Source organism: Sciurus vulgaris (genome assembly GCF_902686455.1).
Source record: "Sciurus vulgaris genome assembly, chromosome: 10".
In the NCBI taxonomy this organism is placed as follows: Eukaryota; Metazoa; Chordata; class Mammalia; order Rodentia; family Sciuridae; genus Sciurus; species Sciurus vulgaris.
Genome location: NC_136470.1, coordinates 89,053,388 through 89,072,038, shown reverse-complemented (window position 1 = coordinate 89,072,038; position 18,651 = coordinate 89,053,388). Strand labels below are relative to the sequence as shown.

At 49.1% G+C, this 18,651-nt stretch overlaps 2 protein-coding genes across 2 annotated transcripts in view; one reads left to right on the top strand and one right to left on the bottom strand.

Annotated features, from left to right (window-relative positions):
• Nucleotides 1-18,651, top strand: part of LOC306670899 (EEF1AKMT4-ECE2 readthrough transcript protein) — a 32,401-nt gene that overhangs the window by 1,580 nt on the left and 12,170 nt on the right. Inside the window, 12 exon segments of the mRNA XM_079155944.1 lie at nucleotides 3,723-4,006; nucleotides 15,200-15,286; nucleotides 15,626-15,761; nucleotides 15,950-16,165; nucleotides 16,607-16,692; nucleotides 16,694-16,714; nucleotides 16,716-16,732; nucleotides 16,848-16,884; nucleotides 16,886-16,924; nucleotides 16,926-16,949; nucleotides 16,951-16,998; nucleotides 17,145-17,210. Coding sequence (XP_079012070.1) covers nucleotides 3,723-4,006; nucleotides 15,200-15,286; nucleotides 15,626-15,761; nucleotides 15,950-16,165; nucleotides 16,607-16,692; nucleotides 16,694-16,714; nucleotides 16,716-16,732; nucleotides 16,848-16,884; nucleotides 16,886-16,924; nucleotides 16,926-16,949; nucleotides 16,951-16,998; nucleotides 17,145-17,210 — 1,061 coding nt within the window.
• CAMK2N2 (calcium/calmodulin dependent protein kinase II inhibitor 2) lies at nucleotides 5,406-7,737 on the bottom strand. Its single transcript, XM_079155943.1, has 2 exons — nucleotides 7,329-7,737; nucleotides 5,406-6,432 (listed from the first exon to the last, which is right to left on the bottom strand). Exons 1-2 carry the CDS (start codon nucleotides 7,495-7,497, stop codon nucleotides 6,362-6,364), a joined length of 240 nt encoding a protein of 79 aa, XP_079012069.1. The 5' UTR covers nucleotides 7,498-7,737; the 3' UTR covers nucleotides 5,406-6,361.

Genomic DNA, 18,651 nt, shown 5'->3' with positions numbered 1-18,651 from the left:
TTACAATAGAGTTTTGTTTTTCAAGCTGTAGTGTGCATCAAAATCACCTGGAAAGCTGGACCTCACCCTGAGATTCTAATTCCAGGGATGGGTTCTAGGAATCTTTTTTTTTTTTTTTTTAAACCAGGGATTAAACCCAGGGGTGCTTAACCACTGAGCCACATCACCAGCCCATTTTACATTTTATTTAAAGACAGGGTCTCACTAAGTTGCTTAGGGCCTCACTAAGTTCCTTAGGCTGGTTTGAACTCACGATCCTCTTGCCTCAGACTTCCAAGCCAAGGTATTTATTTTCAACACAGCTAATTCTTATGCTGGTGGTTGGCAGAGTAACTCTGCCTTAACTCTGCCTGACTGAGAGGTAGCCTTTTTTGGATAGGAGGGGTAAAAAGTCTAAAAATCAAAAGGGAGGGCTTTTCAGAAAGGATCTCCAAGATTTAACAACAGGACCCAGGATGTGGGGAATACCATATGTTACATGCCACCTCAACAAACATAAGGTAAGAACCTGGTAGATGCCGTAGAACATGCCGGGCCTTTTTAAACTTATTTAATCCTTGTGACAACCCCTAAAAGTGAGTGAAAAGTATTAAGAGACTTATTCTAGCGTAGGGGTTTATAAACTTTTTCAGAACATGGCCGGATGGTAAATATTTTAAACTTTGCAGTCTCTGTCACAACTACTCAGTTTTGCTGTTGTACTGTATGTACACATACATAAGAATAGCCATGCTCCAATAAAACTTTATTTACAAAGGTGGGTGGTGAGCTGGATTTGGCAACCCCATTGCTATGGGTTTCTCAGGAGCAAATCTGAGATGAGGATATGTCCAAGTCATTTGTTAGATAAGAGTTCCAAGGAGATATTGGTGAGAAATTGGGATAATAGCTAAAGAGAAGCCAAGCAAAATTGTGATGTCAGACAAAGTTTCCCTGAGTGTAATTTCAGCCTGAAGAGTCACAGATGCAAACTTTAATGCAAACATACACCACAACCTAGGGACATATAAAAATTGCTTAAAGGACTCCAAGGAGATCTGGTCAGAGTATTGACAGTGTCTATTACTATCATGTAGCAAGGTGAAGTAGGGTACACTCCAACTCCAAAGCTTCTAGTTCTGCTGCTACACCACACAGATGGGTGGAGAGGCATATTAGCATTCTGTTGAAACTGTTGCAATGACTACATTGTGAATTACAGCTTAATGGGCTTACTGATATAGATAAAGATGAAATGTCACCATGGAAGGTAAGTGGGCCTCTCAGAAGTTGGAAGGTAGTTGAGCATAGTGGTTTAAGAGCTCTGGCTCTATAGTGAGGCAGGCCAGGGTCCAAATTAGGACTCTACCTCTGACTGTAGTTTTGGGTATGTTCTTTATCTGTGTTTCTCAATTTCCCCATCTAGAAAATGGGAATGGTAATATAACAATATCTTCTATATGAGTCTACTATGAAAATAAACAGTTCTTATGAAGTGCTTAGCATGCTACCTGTTTTTCAATTTCAGTGACTGTTAATGATCATTATTATTGAACCATGCTTATGTGTGTGTGTGTATGTGTATGTGTGTGTGTATGCACACACCCCCACACACATTAAAGATTAAACTCAGGGCCTTGTGCATGCTAGAAAACTACTCTACCACTGAGCTATACCTCCAGTCCTCATTATTATTGAAAATGAAAGTCAGAGAGGTAGTTTATTCAGGAATGTTCAGAGACATTGCCTGAGGACTTGTGTTTCTGGTCCCTATGACTAGACTGTTCTCATGGCAGGTGAATGCAAATGGATGGCTGTCCCCACTTTATTGTCATTATACTTCTCTGATTCTCTTTCTTTGCTTCATTCCATGCTCTGTAGGAATCTTCTGATCAAAATTTGCCTTCTAGAGAGAAGGGACTGACCAAATAATTTCACTGTCCAGTTCTCATGATGGCTATTTTTTGTTATTAATGAATTGGCATTCAGGCTTACATCTCAGTTTCCTTGGTGTTGGTTTAGCATCCTCATAGCTCTGGACCCATGTATGATGTGTTCTTGAATTTGGGTCAGTTCTCCAGGGCTTTGCTTCCCTAAATCCCCACTTTGGGAGGCAGTGTTCTTTCCAATCTCTTTCTTAGTTGTGGGCCCCAAATCACTGAGGCAGAAATCAAATCACTGCTTTGTAACCATGAAAGGTTTCTTGAAAGGTGTCATCCTATACCAAAGGGAACAAAGTAAGTAAATGTGAGTTTGTCTACAGTTGGGTAGAGTTCTGCAGGCTTAAGAGGTTGGATGCTAGGTGATGAAGGGATTGTGTCAGAGAACACATTGAAATTTTTGCCTGGAACTGAGTTAGGGTCTCCTATACAGCTCCCCTCACTTACCATCCCTTGTTCTGTATCTATCAGTACTTGCAGGTCCATCATGGGGAAGCATGCATTAGGCTTTCTCAGGCAAGACAGTACTCTCCCTGAGCCCCAGAGCCTGAGGAGGAGCATGCGAAGGGACTGCTGAGGACTGGCCTGCTGCTTCTGGATGCCCTGTTTAGGTGCTAAGCTCTACTAGATTAGGGATATCTCAACAGTTGATCCTGTAATCCTTTTAGGGAAGTAAGTGAGGGTTAAAAGGAGCCTAATTCTAAGATCCAAGGATCCCCTACATGGGACTGCCAAGAGCTGTTATCTGGTCTCATTCTCAGCCTGAGACTGGCCACAGGATGGCCTGGCAGAGGCCACTGATCTTTTAAAGCAGTCATATCCATTGGGCTATAGATCCACATCTACTCCTCTAACCTCCACCCCTCTCTAACCTGATACTTCCTCTTTGAGATTGCATTCTAAGCATTTCCTACCAGTGTTGTGTCTCCTCTGCCCCCCTCCCCCAAGATGCTGCTTATTTGTCAGCTTCCCTGAAACTGTTGGCTAATTCACCTGGGGTGGGATCAGGCTCCCTGCTTTGTGCTCCCACAGCCTATCCCTATTGAAATATTCATTGTACTATGTTGCAGTTGCCCGATTCCACATTTCTCCTTCCCATCAGAGCACGAGTTTCTTGAAGGAAGGCACTCTTATTCATCAACAGAGACCAATATGTAGTACTCAACATGTACGTGAAAAATCTTAAGGGATCAACCCTGCTGTGTGTCCCCACCTAGCTTCCCCTTTACTTATCAATTCTGCCATGGAAATCAAAGATAATAACTCTTATCATGAAACCTGCCCAGGGTGGATATCTTCCAAGGTCCTCTAAAGGTTTAGGGATTAGGATAATACTAATATTACATTTCTAATGAAGCCAGTATTATTACCATTCTGAGTTCGAGGAAACTGAAGTCCAAGAAGTCAAATGATTTTTCCACCGCTGTGTGATTAGGGATAGCAGATCCTTGAATTCCTAAGTTCTGACCTCCTTCGGCCATTCCACAGATGTTCTGGTTCTTAAATTAGTGTGTTGCATCCTTTATGCAGGCTAGCTATTGACTGTTATCTTCGTTTTGCTGAATAGGAAATCTAAGTTATTGATATTGAAACAACTTGCCCTAGTTCATACAGCCAGGGGTTTGTGCACAGGTCTGTGTGATTCTAAGGCTTATGCTGTTTTCTGTACCTTTCTGCCTTTTCCTTCAGTCCTGGAAGATTTGGACTGAGAGAAAATGTGGGACCAAGAGTGGAAGAATAATTGGGGGAGTTGAGAACCAAAGCTAACCTAGCTCTTTTGCTACCCATCCCATCCCACACCAGGTTGTGGGAATAGTGCTCTGAGCTATGAGCTGTTCCTTGGAGGCTTTCCCGATGTGACCAGTGTGGATTACTCATCAGTAGTGGTGGCTGCCATGCAGGCTCGCTATGCCCACATACCCAGGCTGCGCTGGGAGACCATGGATGTACGGATGCTGGGCTTCCCTAGTGGCTCCTTTGACGTGGTGCTTGAGAAGGGCACGCTGGATGCCTTGCTGGCTGGGGAACAGGATCCTTGGACCATATCATCTGAAGGTATCCACATTGTGGACCAGGTGCTGAGTGAGGTGAGGAAGCAACAAGAGAGGAGGGCAGATTAAGAGGTGGGGATGAAGGGATGGAAAGAACTGAAAAATTAGAGGTCTGGTTTGGAGCAGGTGATGGATCACCCTCAGAAGCATGGTTCTCTAAAAAATGGGAGCTTTAAGCTGGATTAAGATTACAGGGGGCTAGAGTGATTAAGCTCACAAAGGCCAATGTTTGGCTACTGGGTTGCATCAGGGATAAGTTAACAGTCCGGACAGGTGTCACAGACTGGGAAGGTGAACAGCTGATAGGAAAGCAGTGCCTTCTGTACTCCCATGCTCCTATCTAGAACATATCCCTGCTCTCATGAAATGGCCAGGAGTGGAGAATGTGGCTTACTCCTTGCCATCGAAAGTTTGAGCTACTGGATGGAGGGTAGTACCTGAGGTTTGACTGGGAGGGCATCTGGGGCAGTACTGACCTTTGAGAACCTGGAGATGACTCATCATCGATGACTTCTCTGTCTGCCTTGCAGGTGAGCCGGGTGCTGGTCCCTGGGGGCCGGTTCATCTCAATGACCTCTGCAGCCCCCCACTTTCGAGTCAGACACTATGCCCAAGCCCGTTATGGCTGGTCTTTGAGGCATGCAACCTACGGCAGCAGTTTCCACTTCCACTTCTACCTCATGCACAAGGGTGGGGAGCTCAGTGTGGCCCAACTGGCCCTAGGAGCTCAGATCCTATCACCTCCCAGCCCTCCCACCTCACCCTGCTTCTTCCAAGACTCAGATCCTGAAGACTTTCTCAGTGCCATTCAGTTGTGAGGCTAGAGCATGGTTCTCCAGCTCTCCCTGCCTTTCTGCCCTGAGCTTCTCAGGAATTCCTGACTCAAGTTTGGGAGTTGTTTCGAAGGTGCTCACATCCCAGAGGTCTCATGTGCAAGACAGAGGTTGTGAGAACAAGCCCATGTGAGCCAATTCAGCCCTGCTCTAACTAGGTCCCAGATCCCAGGTTTCTGGCTTCCTTCTTGTGTTCCTTAGATTTCTCCTGGGTTCCCCATCTCTTTCTCTACCATGCCAAACTACCAGTAATTCATCCCCTGGGGTAAATTTCAAGGACCCTTCTGTACACCAGCCAGGCTAAAAGGCCCCCTTCCAACTTGCATTTGTGTACAGGAAATAGCAGACTTTGAATCTAGATTGCTTTATGTTTCTGACCCCAGCTCCAGCCCCTAAGCTGGTGACCTGTCCTGCTTAGACTGTTCATGTACCTAAGGAGGCCACATGGTAATGATGTGCCCAGCTCAGGCTGGCCTTCCTGTGTTCGTTCGACTGGCAACCCTCCCGCACCAGCAACTTTGCACCTGAGATTCCCAAGTATTCCCTCCCATTTTGGCCCCGCTCCTGAGCAGACTGAAGCAGTGGCCACACACACACACACACACAGGGAGGTCTGTGTTTATTCACACACTCCTGATACAGTGAGGATGGAGGAACATTTTACAAAGGACACCCCTGGGTTGAGGACATCTCCAGGTCCACAGGTGTCATCCAAAGGTGCAGAGCAGTCCCCATTTGGGTTCCCAGGGGTAGAACGAAAGGATCCAAGGTAAAATCAGATCTGGGCCCTTAGAAGGTGATACCTTGGGGGAAAGGGGTCTGCCAGAGAACCTCCTGGAGTGAGGCCCTGACAGACTGACCATATGGTTGGTTACCATGTTGGGGGCTTGTCCCAACCCAGCCTCAACACCTGTCCTATCTGCCAGGCGCAGAAGACCATGGCGGAGGCTATTGGGGGAGGGCACGAACCATGAGCGGAGCCAGTAAACAAAGAATCGGATATAAAAATACAAATGTGCTGAGGAAGTTCCTTAGAAAGAGGCTGGGGTCACGCCAGACTGGGGTGAGGGTTAGGAACTGCCCGGAGGGCTGGGCTCAGGTGGGTGGGAAGCTCATGCAAATACGCAGCCAAACATCCCTGGCCACGCGCGGTCCGACACCGGCAGCCACCCGGTCTGCAGACCAAACTGGCCGGAGGGGGGCGGGGCAGGGGAGCCGTGCGGGAGAGGGCGGGCCGGGGAATGGGGGCCGCGGGTCTCTGTGTCCGTTCCGGTGTGCGGGGTGGGGCTGCGGCCCGAGGTTCTAAAGTGCATGAGCGCGGCGGCGGGCTCCGGGCGGGTCCGCACCGCCGCTACCACCGCCGCCGTGGTGCTGAAGCGGACAGCTCCGGAGTGCCTGGCAGCGGTGGCAGAGACACTGACCCAGCGGCGGCGCAGACCTGCAGCCCCCGCCCGCGGGCGCTTGGGCCGGGGCGGGGGGCGCCGGCAGCCGCATCGCCAGCCCGCGCTCCTGGCCGCTGCGGGGCTGGGCCCGGAGCCCGCCGCCGGAGCCAGCGCGTCTACACTCCGGACGGCGGCTTCTCCCCCATCCCCTTCAGCACGTCGTCTATCCGGTCATCCTCGATCACCACTGCGCAGGGAGAAAGCGCGTCAGCCGCGCGGCCTCGGGGGGCGGCGGCGAGAATGGGCCCCGTGTCCTCGCGCCCCGCATAGCTACTGCCCCCGGCCCAGCGACGCCCCTCGGAACCCGATGCCACCGAGCTTTCCCCATCCGAACACTCCAACCTCCCGACAGGCTACCAAGCCTCGCTCCCACAGACCCCTTTCCCTCCTCTATGTTGGAACACCCCTCTTCCAAAAGCTCCGGCAATTCTACCTCCCAATACGAACCCTCCCGCCACCTGAGCCTTCCTTCATCTCAGCTGATCAGATAGCTCTAGCTCATAGAACCTCCCTCTTCAACCCTCACTTCAACAGAACCCCCTCCTCAAATGGGGTTCAAACGGAACATACAGCTAGTCCGACCCTCTCCCTCACCTAAACCTCTTGCTGCTTGAACCCGTCTTCTGATCCTGGCACCAACGAAGTCCCCCTCCCCAATGCAAACAACCAGGACAACAGAACCCCTGGCCTTCCTGCCCTCCAGTCGGACGCCTCTCTGGACCTGAAGGTTCTTCGTAGCATCCACCGACTCAGCATTTGATCCCAAAGAATTGGCCCATCATTTTGCGTTCCTACTTCCAAGCAGCCCCAAATGCCCGGACCGGCCCCTCCCCCTCGCCCAGGTGCTAGGGCTCTGCTTCCAGAGGTGGCAAGCATCAATCGAATCCGGGGCACTGTGTTCCCGGGAGAGGGTAAGAGGGGGACAACACTGCAGCAGGGACCCTCCCCCCAACCCGGGCCGAAGAGCGGCTGGCTGCGCTGGTCTGCGGCAGGAGCTGCGGCCACTCGGCGGGGAATGGCAGCCGGGGGGCGCCGGCGGAGGGTTTCTGGGTCAGGAGGCGACTCCGAGCCGGGGCCGCGTACCTCGCTTGGCTCGGCCGATCTGGCCCAGCTTGGGGGGTCGCTTGGCCTGGTTGCCCGCGAAGAAGGAGTTGGTGTCCTGCAGGCGGCAGCTGAAGGAGAGGTCGGAGCCCTCAGGGTCTGCGCCGAAGCGGCCCATCTTGTCCTCGCTGTAGGGTAGGATCTCGGACATGGCGGGCGCGGGGTGGGCGCGGGGCGGGCGCGGGACTGCAGCGGGGCGCGGACGGCGGGCTAGCTGCCGGACCGGCCCTAGCTCAGCAGGGGAGCCGGCGGAAGGATGAAGTCATGCAGCATCCGGGACTGCGGAGCCAAGCGGGGCCTCCTCCCCCGCGCCTCCGCCTCCCGGGCCGCTGGGCAGGCGGCGGCGGCGGCGGCGGGGACCGGGCGGGGGCGGGGGCAGTGAGCGGGGGGCGGGGGTGGCGGCGGCGGCGAGAGCGGAATGACGATGAGCGCCCGACTGCGGCAGAGAACGGCGGGCGGGGCGCGGTGGAGGCGGGGCGGACACCGGCCAGGAGAAAGAGGCGGGGCCGAGGGGCCGGAGCGCGCCAGCTATCCCGGGAGAGGAGGGAGCAGCAGTGGGAGGTTCCCGCACAGTGGCGGGGAATGGCCCGCAGTCGGTCTGGGAGGGCTGAACCGGCCAACGTGGGGAAGAGCTGGAGGAGAGGGGCGGGACCTGAGGGAAGTAGGGAGCGAGCCTGGTACCCAGAGGGAAAAGGGGAGGGTCCGACACCAAGGCCAGGAGGGGTGTGCTAGGGGGACTGAGCTGGGGTACAAAAGTGGGCGCGGCCCTTCGGGGCCAGAAAGCAGAAAACAAGGCAGTCAATTGAAAGAGCGGACACCAGAATCGTGCCGGCAGGAAGGGCCAGGTACGAGTGAAGAGTGGAAAAGACACAAATCCTCAGGAGCGCGGGAAGAGCTCAGGCCTGTGGGTGGTGCCCTCTTGGTTGGCGCGCTCTTTTATCCTAGTTGCTCTTCGGGTCTCCAGCGGTTCATCGGGGTCTGTTCACCTCTGAATGCTCTTCTCTGTCTCTGTATGTTAGTGTATCTGTGTCTGTTAGGGTCTTTGCCTTTCTGTATCTGTTTCCATGTTTGGCCCCTGTAATCTGTGCTCTACCGTGTCTCTCTTTAGTCTATTTCAGCCTCTGCTGGAAGGAGTCTAAGTAAATCCGGGGTTGCGTGGCGCACCAAAGCAGACCCCCTGCAGAAATCTGGGCTCAAAGCGTCCGCCGCGCCTTTTGGTTCATCCAGCCCTGGAGGCTCCCGCGCGTTTGCAGTGTAGGAGGAATGAATGGCAGCGTCGTGGGGGGCGCCCGGGGTGTGGGTGACGCGGGGAAACCCGGAGCGCCTAAGGACGTGGTCCTTGCTACTATGGGTCGCCAGGGAGGAAGGAAGGGACAGAGGGCGCCCCCAACCCTGATTGCGGGGACAGCTGGAGAGTTCTTGCCGCTTGGACCGGAACAAGCTCTCTTCCCCCTTACCTCTAACAACCCCCACCCCCGCCCTAGCTGACCGTCAGCGGCAACGTCACCTGCTTGGTAGCGCGCAAGGGCTCTGGCGCAATCACAGGCCTTGGAGGGGAGGGGGTGTCTCACATTCGGCGACAGTGACGACAGCGCTGATAAAGATAATAATCACTCTGTACATTCAGTCCACACTCCAGGCGGAGGACCTTTCTACTCTTACTCCAGCCAAATTACATAGGTAATGAAACTGTATGTTGTCTCAGTAGGTAATGAGTAAACCCTCACCTAAGGTGCTAAAGAAGTGTCCATACTCATCTTGTCAAGGCAAAGTTAAGAGCTTTGTGTGGGGAATTGAAACAATTATTTTATCCCTGCAGAATGAGGGAAAACGGGGATTAACAATTTAACTGGAATTTATTTGTTTAAATAATATTGTCGTCCTTCCTGTGCATGCTGGATCATGCTTAAAGCAAAAGACCTAAGTGCAAAATTGTACAGATATTGCAATACTGTATAAAAATAAGCTTCAGCTATATTATAAACATGTGGGGGGAGTTCTTTAAATTTTGATCCTCTACTGTAAATTCTGATGTTTTGCATCCCTGCTCATGAGAAAATATATTTTCACAGTTAAAATGAGAAAAAATTTGGATTGTGTGATGGCCCATTGTTTGTCACTTGAATGTCCCTCTAAACCTAGTGTACTTACTCCATATATTCCAAACAAAACAATATGCGTTTTGACAATTATTAACAGCATTTTTATTCAAGTGGAAGCTGTAGACCCATGTAGTGAGTTGAGTAGACACATTTTCACACACACCCCAATTCATGTCCACTCTATAACCCCAAACTGTGACCTTATCTGGAAATAAGATCTTCACAAATATAATTCACTAAATTAAATGAGGCCAAACTGGATTAGTGTGGGCCCCCAAACCAATCAGTGGTGTCTTTATAAGAAGAGGACAGGCACACAGAAACACATACAGGGAAAATGAAGGAGGCAGAGTTAGGAGTGGAGGCTACCAGGAGTTGAATGAGCATAGCCCTGCCAATACCTTGATTTTGAATTTACAGACTCCAGAACTTTGAGAGAATATTTCTGTTGTTTCGAGCCAGCCAGTTTGCAGTACTTTGTTACACCAGATTTTGGAAATAAATACAAGCTGTTAGAAATAGTTTTGGTAATCTTTTTACTCTTATGTCTCATGACCATATTTCTCCTTCTTACACTCTCTCAAAAGGGCCTTTTCTCCCTACCCTAACCACTCAAAGAAAACCTATACTATCAGGGTATTTCAAGGACTTGTTGTATTTAAAAGATGCTGATAAATTACAGAAAAAGAAAAAAAGAATAAGGCAGATCTGTGTAAACAGACATGTAAGATCTCCAAGGTGTATCAAAATGTCACCAAATAACAAATGGAGAATATAATTTCACACATGTGGGGAAAGTATACACACACGTATACACACCCCCTGACATGCTTGTAATGTTTAAGTATGTAAATGCATAAAAGAAATATCTGGGGCTGGAGCTCAGTGGTAGAGGGCTTGCCTAGCATGTGTGAGGCACTGGGTTGGATCCTCAGTACCACATAAAAATAAATAAATAAAATAAAGTTATTGTGTCCATCTACAACTGAGAATATAAGAAAAGAAAGATCTGGAAGGATACATACCAAACTGCTAATAATGTTTACCCTTTAAGAATGACAATGGAGATGGGTGCAGTGGCGAACACCTGTCTAAAATATATATATATATAAAATATATATATATAAAATATATATATAATATATATATATATATAATATATATATAAATAGATGTACATATATGTGTATATTCTTTTTGCTTCACAAAATTGAAGTTTTGTAACCCTTTTCTCTCCCACCTAAATCTATATGTAGAATATTTCCCCATAGTGTTAACTCCTCTTCTATCATTTGCAAATGTCCTATTGTGTGGGTGTTGATTTATTCAAGAAGCCCTCTTCTCTTGGACATTGACACCCCCCCTCATTTTTTCTTTTGTATTATAAATAGTGCTGTGATGAACAAATGTTATAAAAGCATGGCCATGATATTTTGTTGCTCATTAAATCAAGAAGTGAGTCTATTTCTGAATCTGGGCTAGACCATTTCACTTACTTTACCCAATGGGGATGCTAGCAAGTATGATGGAGCAGAGGCCTGAAAGATGCTTATGTATTAAAGCATACCTCCTTTTTGTTGCTGAGAATCCTGAGACCACTATATAAAGAAGTTATAGCTAGTGTATTAGAAGAGGAAAACTACAGAGAGGCAGGATTTAGATATCCTAGCTAAAGCCTAAACGTGTAAATGAGGCCATTTTAAGTCATTCTAGACCATCCAGCTTCTGCTGATCTGGACCAGCCCTGAAAATCACCCGATCACTCCACAGAATATGAAAAGTAATAAATGTTTGTTATTTTACTGTACTACATTTGGGATCCTTTGTTACACAGCAATGCTAATTAATACAAATAATTTACTTTAGTACTGGACTCTGCCACTGAGCTACATTCCCAGCCCTTTTAATTTTATTTACTTATTTATTGTTTGTTTTTTACGAGGGATTGAACCTAGGGGGAGCTTAACCACTGAGCAACATCCCGAGCCTTTTTTTTTTTTTTAATTTAGACACAGGGGCTTCCCTAAGTTGCTTAGGACCTCATTAAAATTGCTGAGTCTGGCCTCAAACTTGCAGTCTTTCTGCCTAGTCTCCCAAATCGCTGGGATTATAGGTATGTGCCACTGTGCTTTATTTTCTTTTGAAACAGGTGCCCAGGCTAGCTTTGAACTTAGATTGTCCTGTCTCTGCCTCCTGAGTAGCTGGTGATACTAGGTGTGTGCTATTATGCCTGTGATACAAACATCCTTTAGATAATTTCTAACATCCTGGAACAGTTTCCTAGAAGTATACTTTCTGGGTCAGTGTGCATACTTTTATACTTCTTGGTTTCAAATTGCCAAAAACGTTGTATCCATTTATAAACATGAGCAATGAATGAGAATGCCCATATTTCCCATTTTTTGTCAATACTAAACACTGATGTTTCTTGTTATCATCAAGACTACATTGTGCTTGTAAAGTTAAAAGTGAATTGTCCATTCCTTCTCAGCCTACAGTCAGTTTAAGAAAATAAAGGGGAAAAAACATGTAGGAAAAAAAAAGAGAGCAGAAAAGAAAAAAATGGAAAGAATGTTTTTAAAAGTCAAAAGGTTATACAGAGGAAATAACAAAATATAATAGAATAATACCACCTCCAAACTTTTATAAAAAGTTATTTAATATGTAATCAGGAAGAGTTATGGGCCTAATAAATAATTGTGGTCACAAGAGGCATGAAAAGAAACTGCTATTAGGGAAACCCTGTGAATCTGAGAACACTGTAAAATAGGTACCAGACTCTTTCATATGTGGTTGGATTTAATTCCCTATCTCAGAGAATTCATTGGACGTTGATACCCCCTATCATTTTTCCTTTTGTATTATAAATAATGCTGTGATGAACAAATGTTATAAAAGCATGGCCATGATATTTTGTTGCTCATCCAATCAAGATGTAAGTCTAGAATTTCTCTGAGATAGGATAATTGTTCCCATAATACAGATAAGAAAAATTAGGGTCAGAATTTGATAGAGATATTAGCTGACAAAGAATTGGAATCCACATTTGAGTCCAAGTCTGCTTGGCTTGAAAACTGAATGTTTCCGCTTACTCTTCCTAGAGGAGATGTAGCAAAGGCTAGTAACTAATGGTGGGAAGAGAGTATAGCCTCCTTTTGATTCATATTGCCAAACTACTTTCCAGAAAGGAATCAGAACCCTGTGTTTGAATCCAAGCTCTGCCACCTACTAGCTGTGGCTCTTAGCATCTCTATGCCTCAGTTTCCTTGTCTATAAATATAATTTAGGATAAATGAGCACATAGATATAAAGCACCTAGAATAGTGGTTGTCCAGATAGCAAGTACTGCATAATCTTGGTATTATAGTATGGTGTTGGCGGTGGCAATAAGGACTAATTCTAATGACCCTGTTGCCAGGAGATTCTTCTGCAGTATCTTTGATTATAATCATGCCCCACAAACATGACGGGATTACCCCTGGAGAAGGAATAAGCCTGATACCCTTGTTTTTCTTTTATCTAGCTTTGGCGAAGAGGAAGAGGGAGAGGAGAGATGTGTGTCATCAGTGTTAAAATGAATGACTCTAGAGACTTGTCCCAAGTAGATTTCCCAAGCTTGCTACTTCAGTCTCCAGTTTTGCTAGAAGTGAAAGTTTCTTGCTCAAGGAACCCTGACTAACCTAGTAACCATCTGCCTTATTCTGCCACCTGTGGAAAAAGAAACAGGCTTCTTCCAGTTTTAACAATTCCCATTTGTAGTTATGGCATTTGAATGATAATATAATTCAAATAAAATAGTATTGGACACACAGGTACTCTCTTCATGGGCCAGGGCACTATCCAAAGCACTTGACACAATACTGTTTCATTTAATTCTCAGAACCACCCTTGAAAGTAGGTACTAGTCTTGTTTCCATTTTACAGATAGGGAAACTGAGTCTGAGCCCAGAATCTTTCATTCTGTTGATACTGTACTGTCTCCTGTTTGAGAACATGCAATTTGGGGTGGAAAAAATGACTAAGAAAGCAATGCAACACTTCTCAGCCTAATCCATTCATATCATCCACCTTTCTCAGTCACAAGATATTCCATGCTAGAACCACTTGCAGCAAGATGTCTAGAGACTAAGGTGGAGTCAGGAAACGGATTATGTATTTGCCACCACTTCAAGCCATCTCAAGTCAAATTCTTGTAGTCTCTTGGTGGGGTGGGGGTGGGGGGTGAGGAAAACGTCTGTCTGTCTCTCTTCCTCTCCCTGCCCCCAACTGTAAAAAACACTAGGCAGTCCTTAGTACAGCAGACTGTAGCAACACCAGGCCTGATTAAGGAATGACAATATGGAAGGCAGATGGCAGATGCATGGATGCCACACTATTTGCGCTTCAGTTAAATATTGCTTGGTGTGGTTTTTTTTTTTTTTTTTCTCCTTGTAAACCTCCCAAATAAAATCCTTTGCTTTCCCCAAGTTAGAAGTGTTAGCACGTCTTTTCTTTAAATATCTGTGCATGGCTGTTTTTTTCCCTGCCAATTTGTCACCATCTGTAACCCTCCCTTTATGAGATGATCTGATGATAGCAATTATCTTGCAGAGTAAAAGTGCAGTCTTGAAGCAACATGTAAGAATGGAGTCAGTGAGGGCCGTGTGTGGAGTGCATGCTGCCCCTGCAACTTGATGCGTGCGTGTCGTGTGTACCAAACAACAGTGTACTTTGGCTCTGGGCGCCTCGTGCATGTATACACTGTGAGTATGCAGTGTGTATGCATTCTGCCAGAGTCGGTCGGTGTGTGTGGACTGTGCATTGGTTTCTGTGCCTGCCTGTGCACTTGGGGGTCTGTGCTCTGTGTAAACACCCTGTGGACATCTGCATGGGAGCGAACCGCTTGTGTGCTTTGCACATGCTGTGCGGACTACTGGGGGAAGGTGTTCTTCAGGAGGGCATGATTTCTTCAAGGTGCTTAAAGGACCTGAAATTTGGAGAATTGGACCATGGAATATTAGCGGGGATTGGGCCTGGGCAAAAGAAAAGTAAATTATAGGCGATTTATAGGGGGGCGCTCCTGGGAAGGTGGTCTGACTCTGAAGAGCGAGGGGAGCGGAGGGGGGTCTCCTCCAGCGAGGCTGGAGCACAGCGCCGGCGGCCAGCTCAGGCCAGGCGCGGGGCTCCGGGCGGCTGGCTGGGAGCCGCCGGCGCGCTCCGCCCCTACCCTTCGCTCCCCACCCCCCGGGCGCGGCGCTGCGGGGAAGGGGGGACTCGGGCAGGCGGGGGCCGCGGCGGCCACGCGAGGGGCTGCGGCAGCGGCCGTGATGGCGGGCGGTGGCGGGGCCAGGCGCGGGGCCTGGGCCGCGGCCGGGGAGAGGGTCAGCGGCCACGAGCCCTAAGGCGCCGCCCGGCCCAACTCACCATGAACGTCGCGCTGCAGGAGCTGGGCAGCGGCGGCAACGTGAGTGGGGGTCTGGGGCTTCAGGGGCGAGGACCCTGGTGGAGGAAGGTACCAGGATGAGGGGTCCGCCGCGAAGGAGCAGGCGGCGTCGGGCAAGAGGCTCTGTCTTCCTGAGATGCGGCCTCGTGTGGGGGTTGGGGTGGGGAACGTTGCCAGAGGGGACCCCAGGCCCAAGAGGCCGGCAGAAGGGAAGGGGCCCTCGCTGCAAGCGGGAAGGGTCCTCTGGGCGAAGGGTACTGGGCCAGGGACGTGGGCATCAGCTCTTCTGCCTGACCTCGTTGCGTTGGCACCCCGGGACTGTCTGGCAGATGGTGGAGTACAAACGCGCCACGCTTCGGGATGAAGACGCACCCGAGACCCCCGTAGAGGGCGGGGCCTCCCCGGACACCGTGGAGGTGGGCAAGGGGGTTCCCCCTTTCTCACCAGGCCCCAGCCCTGGCATGACGCCTGGCACACCCAGGACCTCTGGGCTGTTCCGGATGGTCACCTGCCCCCATCTCCGCTCCATCTCTGGCTTCTGCGCTAGGACTATGGTGAGGCGATTCTAAGCCATGACGTTGCACAAAACAGGCTCAGGGCTCCACTCGGTCTGCCTCATTGCCCCTGGGCCCAAAGTTAAACCCCTTAGTGTCTTTGCTTCATGGTTCTTCTAATTGCTTGTGCTTTCACCCTTTGGAAGTACTTCTGTAATCTTGGATCCCTGCCCTGCCTTTCATTCCCTCTCTGTCCCCCAGGTGGGATTCCGGAAGGGGACAAGACAACTTTTAGGCTTGCACACCCAGCTGGAGCTGATCTTGGCAGGTGTCTCTTTACTGCTGGCTGCACTGCTTCTGGGCTGCCTGGTGGCCCTGGGGGTCCAGTACCATAGAGGTAGGTGGGCCCATGTCTGTCACCAACCCTCATAGTTGTGGAGGATCTGGAAACTGACGGGCCTCTAAGATTTTCTCTGTTTGGAGGCAGCCTTCCCATCCTTCTCATGATCATGGCCCTTCCAAAGAGTTTGCCTCTCCCAAATTATCTGAAAGTCTCCTACCCTGGGATTATGTCGCCTGCCACAGACCCAACCCACAGCACCTGCCTCACAGAGGCCTGCATTCGAGTGGCTGGAAAAATCCTGGAGTCCATAGACCGTGGGGTGAGCCCCTGTGAGGACTTTTACCAGTTCTCCTGTGGTGGCTGGATTCGGCGGAACCCTCTGCCAGACGGGCGGTCCCGCTGGAACACCTTCAATAGCCTCTGGGACCAGAACCAGGCCATACTGAAGCACCTGCTTGGTGAGTGGCACTGTCAGCGAATTACTGTGCCAAGTATATTATTTGGGAGTCCAGCACAGGGCCTGGCACTTAGTAGGTACTCAATAGATGTCCATATGTTAACAAGTGGATGGACTGCTCTGTGAGGTAGAACGTGCTGAGAGTTGGGGGCTCCTGAGAAGAGGAGATGGGTTAGAGGGAGGCAGACTTTTGAGTATAATAAAAGGGCTCCCCCTGCATTTTGTCAAGGTGTGGTAGATGCCAGGGATAGTGCTGGGATATCTTTGAGGGTCTCTCCACAGACAGGGAAGAGGAAGCCACAATTTGCTGTTTCAGACAGTCTTCTTAGGTTCACATTAGGAAGACTGCTCATTGGTAGGGCAAGGAGAAGCATGAACAAGGGCCAGGGACTTCCTCTGAGCAGTTAACCTAATTGCCACCTGGACTGCTTTTACTCCACAGAGAACACCACATTCAACTCCAGCAGTGAAGCTGAGCGGAAGACGCAGCGCTTCTACCTGTCCTGCCTACAGGTGGAGCGCATTGAGGGAGCTGGGAGCTCAGCCACTGACGAGACCTCATTGACAAGGCAGGTTCACCAATAGACCGTGGGCAGGGGAGCACGAGACTCTTGGGAGATGAATGTGCTCCAAGAAGTTTTGGGGTCCCTATGCCAGAGGTTCCCCTTATGATCTCTACTCAGATTGGGTGGTTGGAATATTACGGGACCATGGGACCAGTGACAACTTCATGGAGGTGCTAAAGGCAGTAGCAGGGACACTACAGGGCCACCCCATTCTTCACCGGTCTACGTCAGTGCTGACTCTAAGAGTTCCAACAGCAATGTCATCCAGGTGCTGAACTGAGAAAGGGTGGGGAGGGACTCTGCTGAGCCCAAGATTCTTTCTCCTTGGTGACAGGCATGCTGGGCTGGTGCCCCTGCACAGGAGTCCAAGTTCTAGGTGTGAGAGGGACTCACCTTCTTTTCTTGCAATTGCAGGTGGACCAATCTGGGCTCTTTCTGCCCTCTCGAGATTACTACTTAAACAGAACTGCCAATGAGAAAGTAAGTGAAACATCCTTAGAACCCCCATCCTCACCCCTTGCTGAACTGGGCTGATCCCTGAATACTTTTCTCTTTGTCCAGGGTCAGAGTGGGGGAGGTGACCCCATTCTGTCACCTAGTGGCCTGACTGCCCTTTCTTCCATCCCATCCTTCCATCTTTCCTTCCTTCCCCTTATTCTTCCAGAAAAAAGCATTGCTTTTCTTTTCCTTTCTTTTCTTTGTGATGCTTAGAATCAAATCAAGAGTCTTGTGAGTGCTAGACAAGAGCTGTACCACTAAGCTATATCCTCAGCTTCAGGAAAACATTTTATAAGCACCTACTGTGTGCCAGGTGCAGTGGGGGAATTCTGAGATGTAAGAGCCATTGTCACTGGAAATTTGCAGTAGTAATGGGTTGGTGAATCTAGATAGCCAAGAAAAAGGCTCAAAAGAAGACCTCTAGGACTCAGGAGAGACTTGAATGTCCAGAGAAGGTTTCCTGAAGAGATTGCATTTGAGCTATGCCCTGTATAACACATAGAAGCAGATGAGAGCATCTAGATAGAGAAAACAAGTTAAATAAAAGAAGAAGAAGGAAAGGCGGGGTGTGTTCAGATCATGGGAAAGGGTCCAGTTTGTCAAGATGGGAGGTTGGAAAGGTGGTCAGGGGCTTGTTATGGAGGGGATTGTGAATGTTTCACTAAGGAGTTTATTCTATAGCCCCAGAAAGTCATTGCATGCTCCAGAGCAGGGAGGAAGTGATGCAGTGAGCCATGCTTTGGGAAGACAATTTAGTTAGGGTGTGAGAAGCAGAGGCAAGACAGGGAGCCTGGAGATAAGTTAGGAGTCTCTGCTCTGAATTCCAGGCTCTTAGTCAGTAAGGACCCAAGTGAGGAAATGGCACAGGGAGTGTTAGGGAGCCAAGGCTGCAAGAGACATGCTCAAGTCAGAATTAAGTTGTTGGTGACAGAATGTTAGAAGGGGGAGGCAGTAAAGATGACTGAAGCTGTAAACCCGAGTGATGGTGAGGTGGAGGGGTCCTTAGGGAATCAAGAGGAACTAACTTTGGGTACATTGGGGAAGAGGAGACAGTGCAATGTCATCAGACAAGGAGAGTGTGGAGTCCGATCTGGATTTCAGTCTCGCCTTTGCTACTTAGTGCAAGTAGATTGATCTCACTAAGCTTGTTTTCTCTTCTGTAATAGGGGGACCAGAGCCTCTAGCTCATATGGGGAAGTGTGGTGTGGGAGTGCAAGCTTATGTTCTTGCCTGTGGCAGACACTCAGGGGGTGGAAGCCTCTCCTTTCAGATGTGCGAGTATGAGGAGCCTGGACACCTTCACTGTGTGAGGTCTGCAGGCAGATTCAAGTGGAATCCCAGAGAGAGGACAGTATGAAGGGAGCAGGAGGTTGAGGGGCATCTCCTTTGAGACCTAGACAAAGACTCAGGGGAATTGAGAGAA

Excerpts from the sequence above, each read along its gene's own strand:
- CAMK2N2 (XM_079155943.1), bottom strand. The coding sequence starts at position 7,497 with ATGTCCGAGATCCTACCCTACAGCGAGGACAAGATGGGCCGCTTCGGC. Across the intron at positions 6,433-7,328 it reads GATCGGCCGAGCCAAGCGAG|TGGTGATCGAGGATGACCGG; the intron begins GTACGCGGCCCC and ends CTCCCTGCGCAG.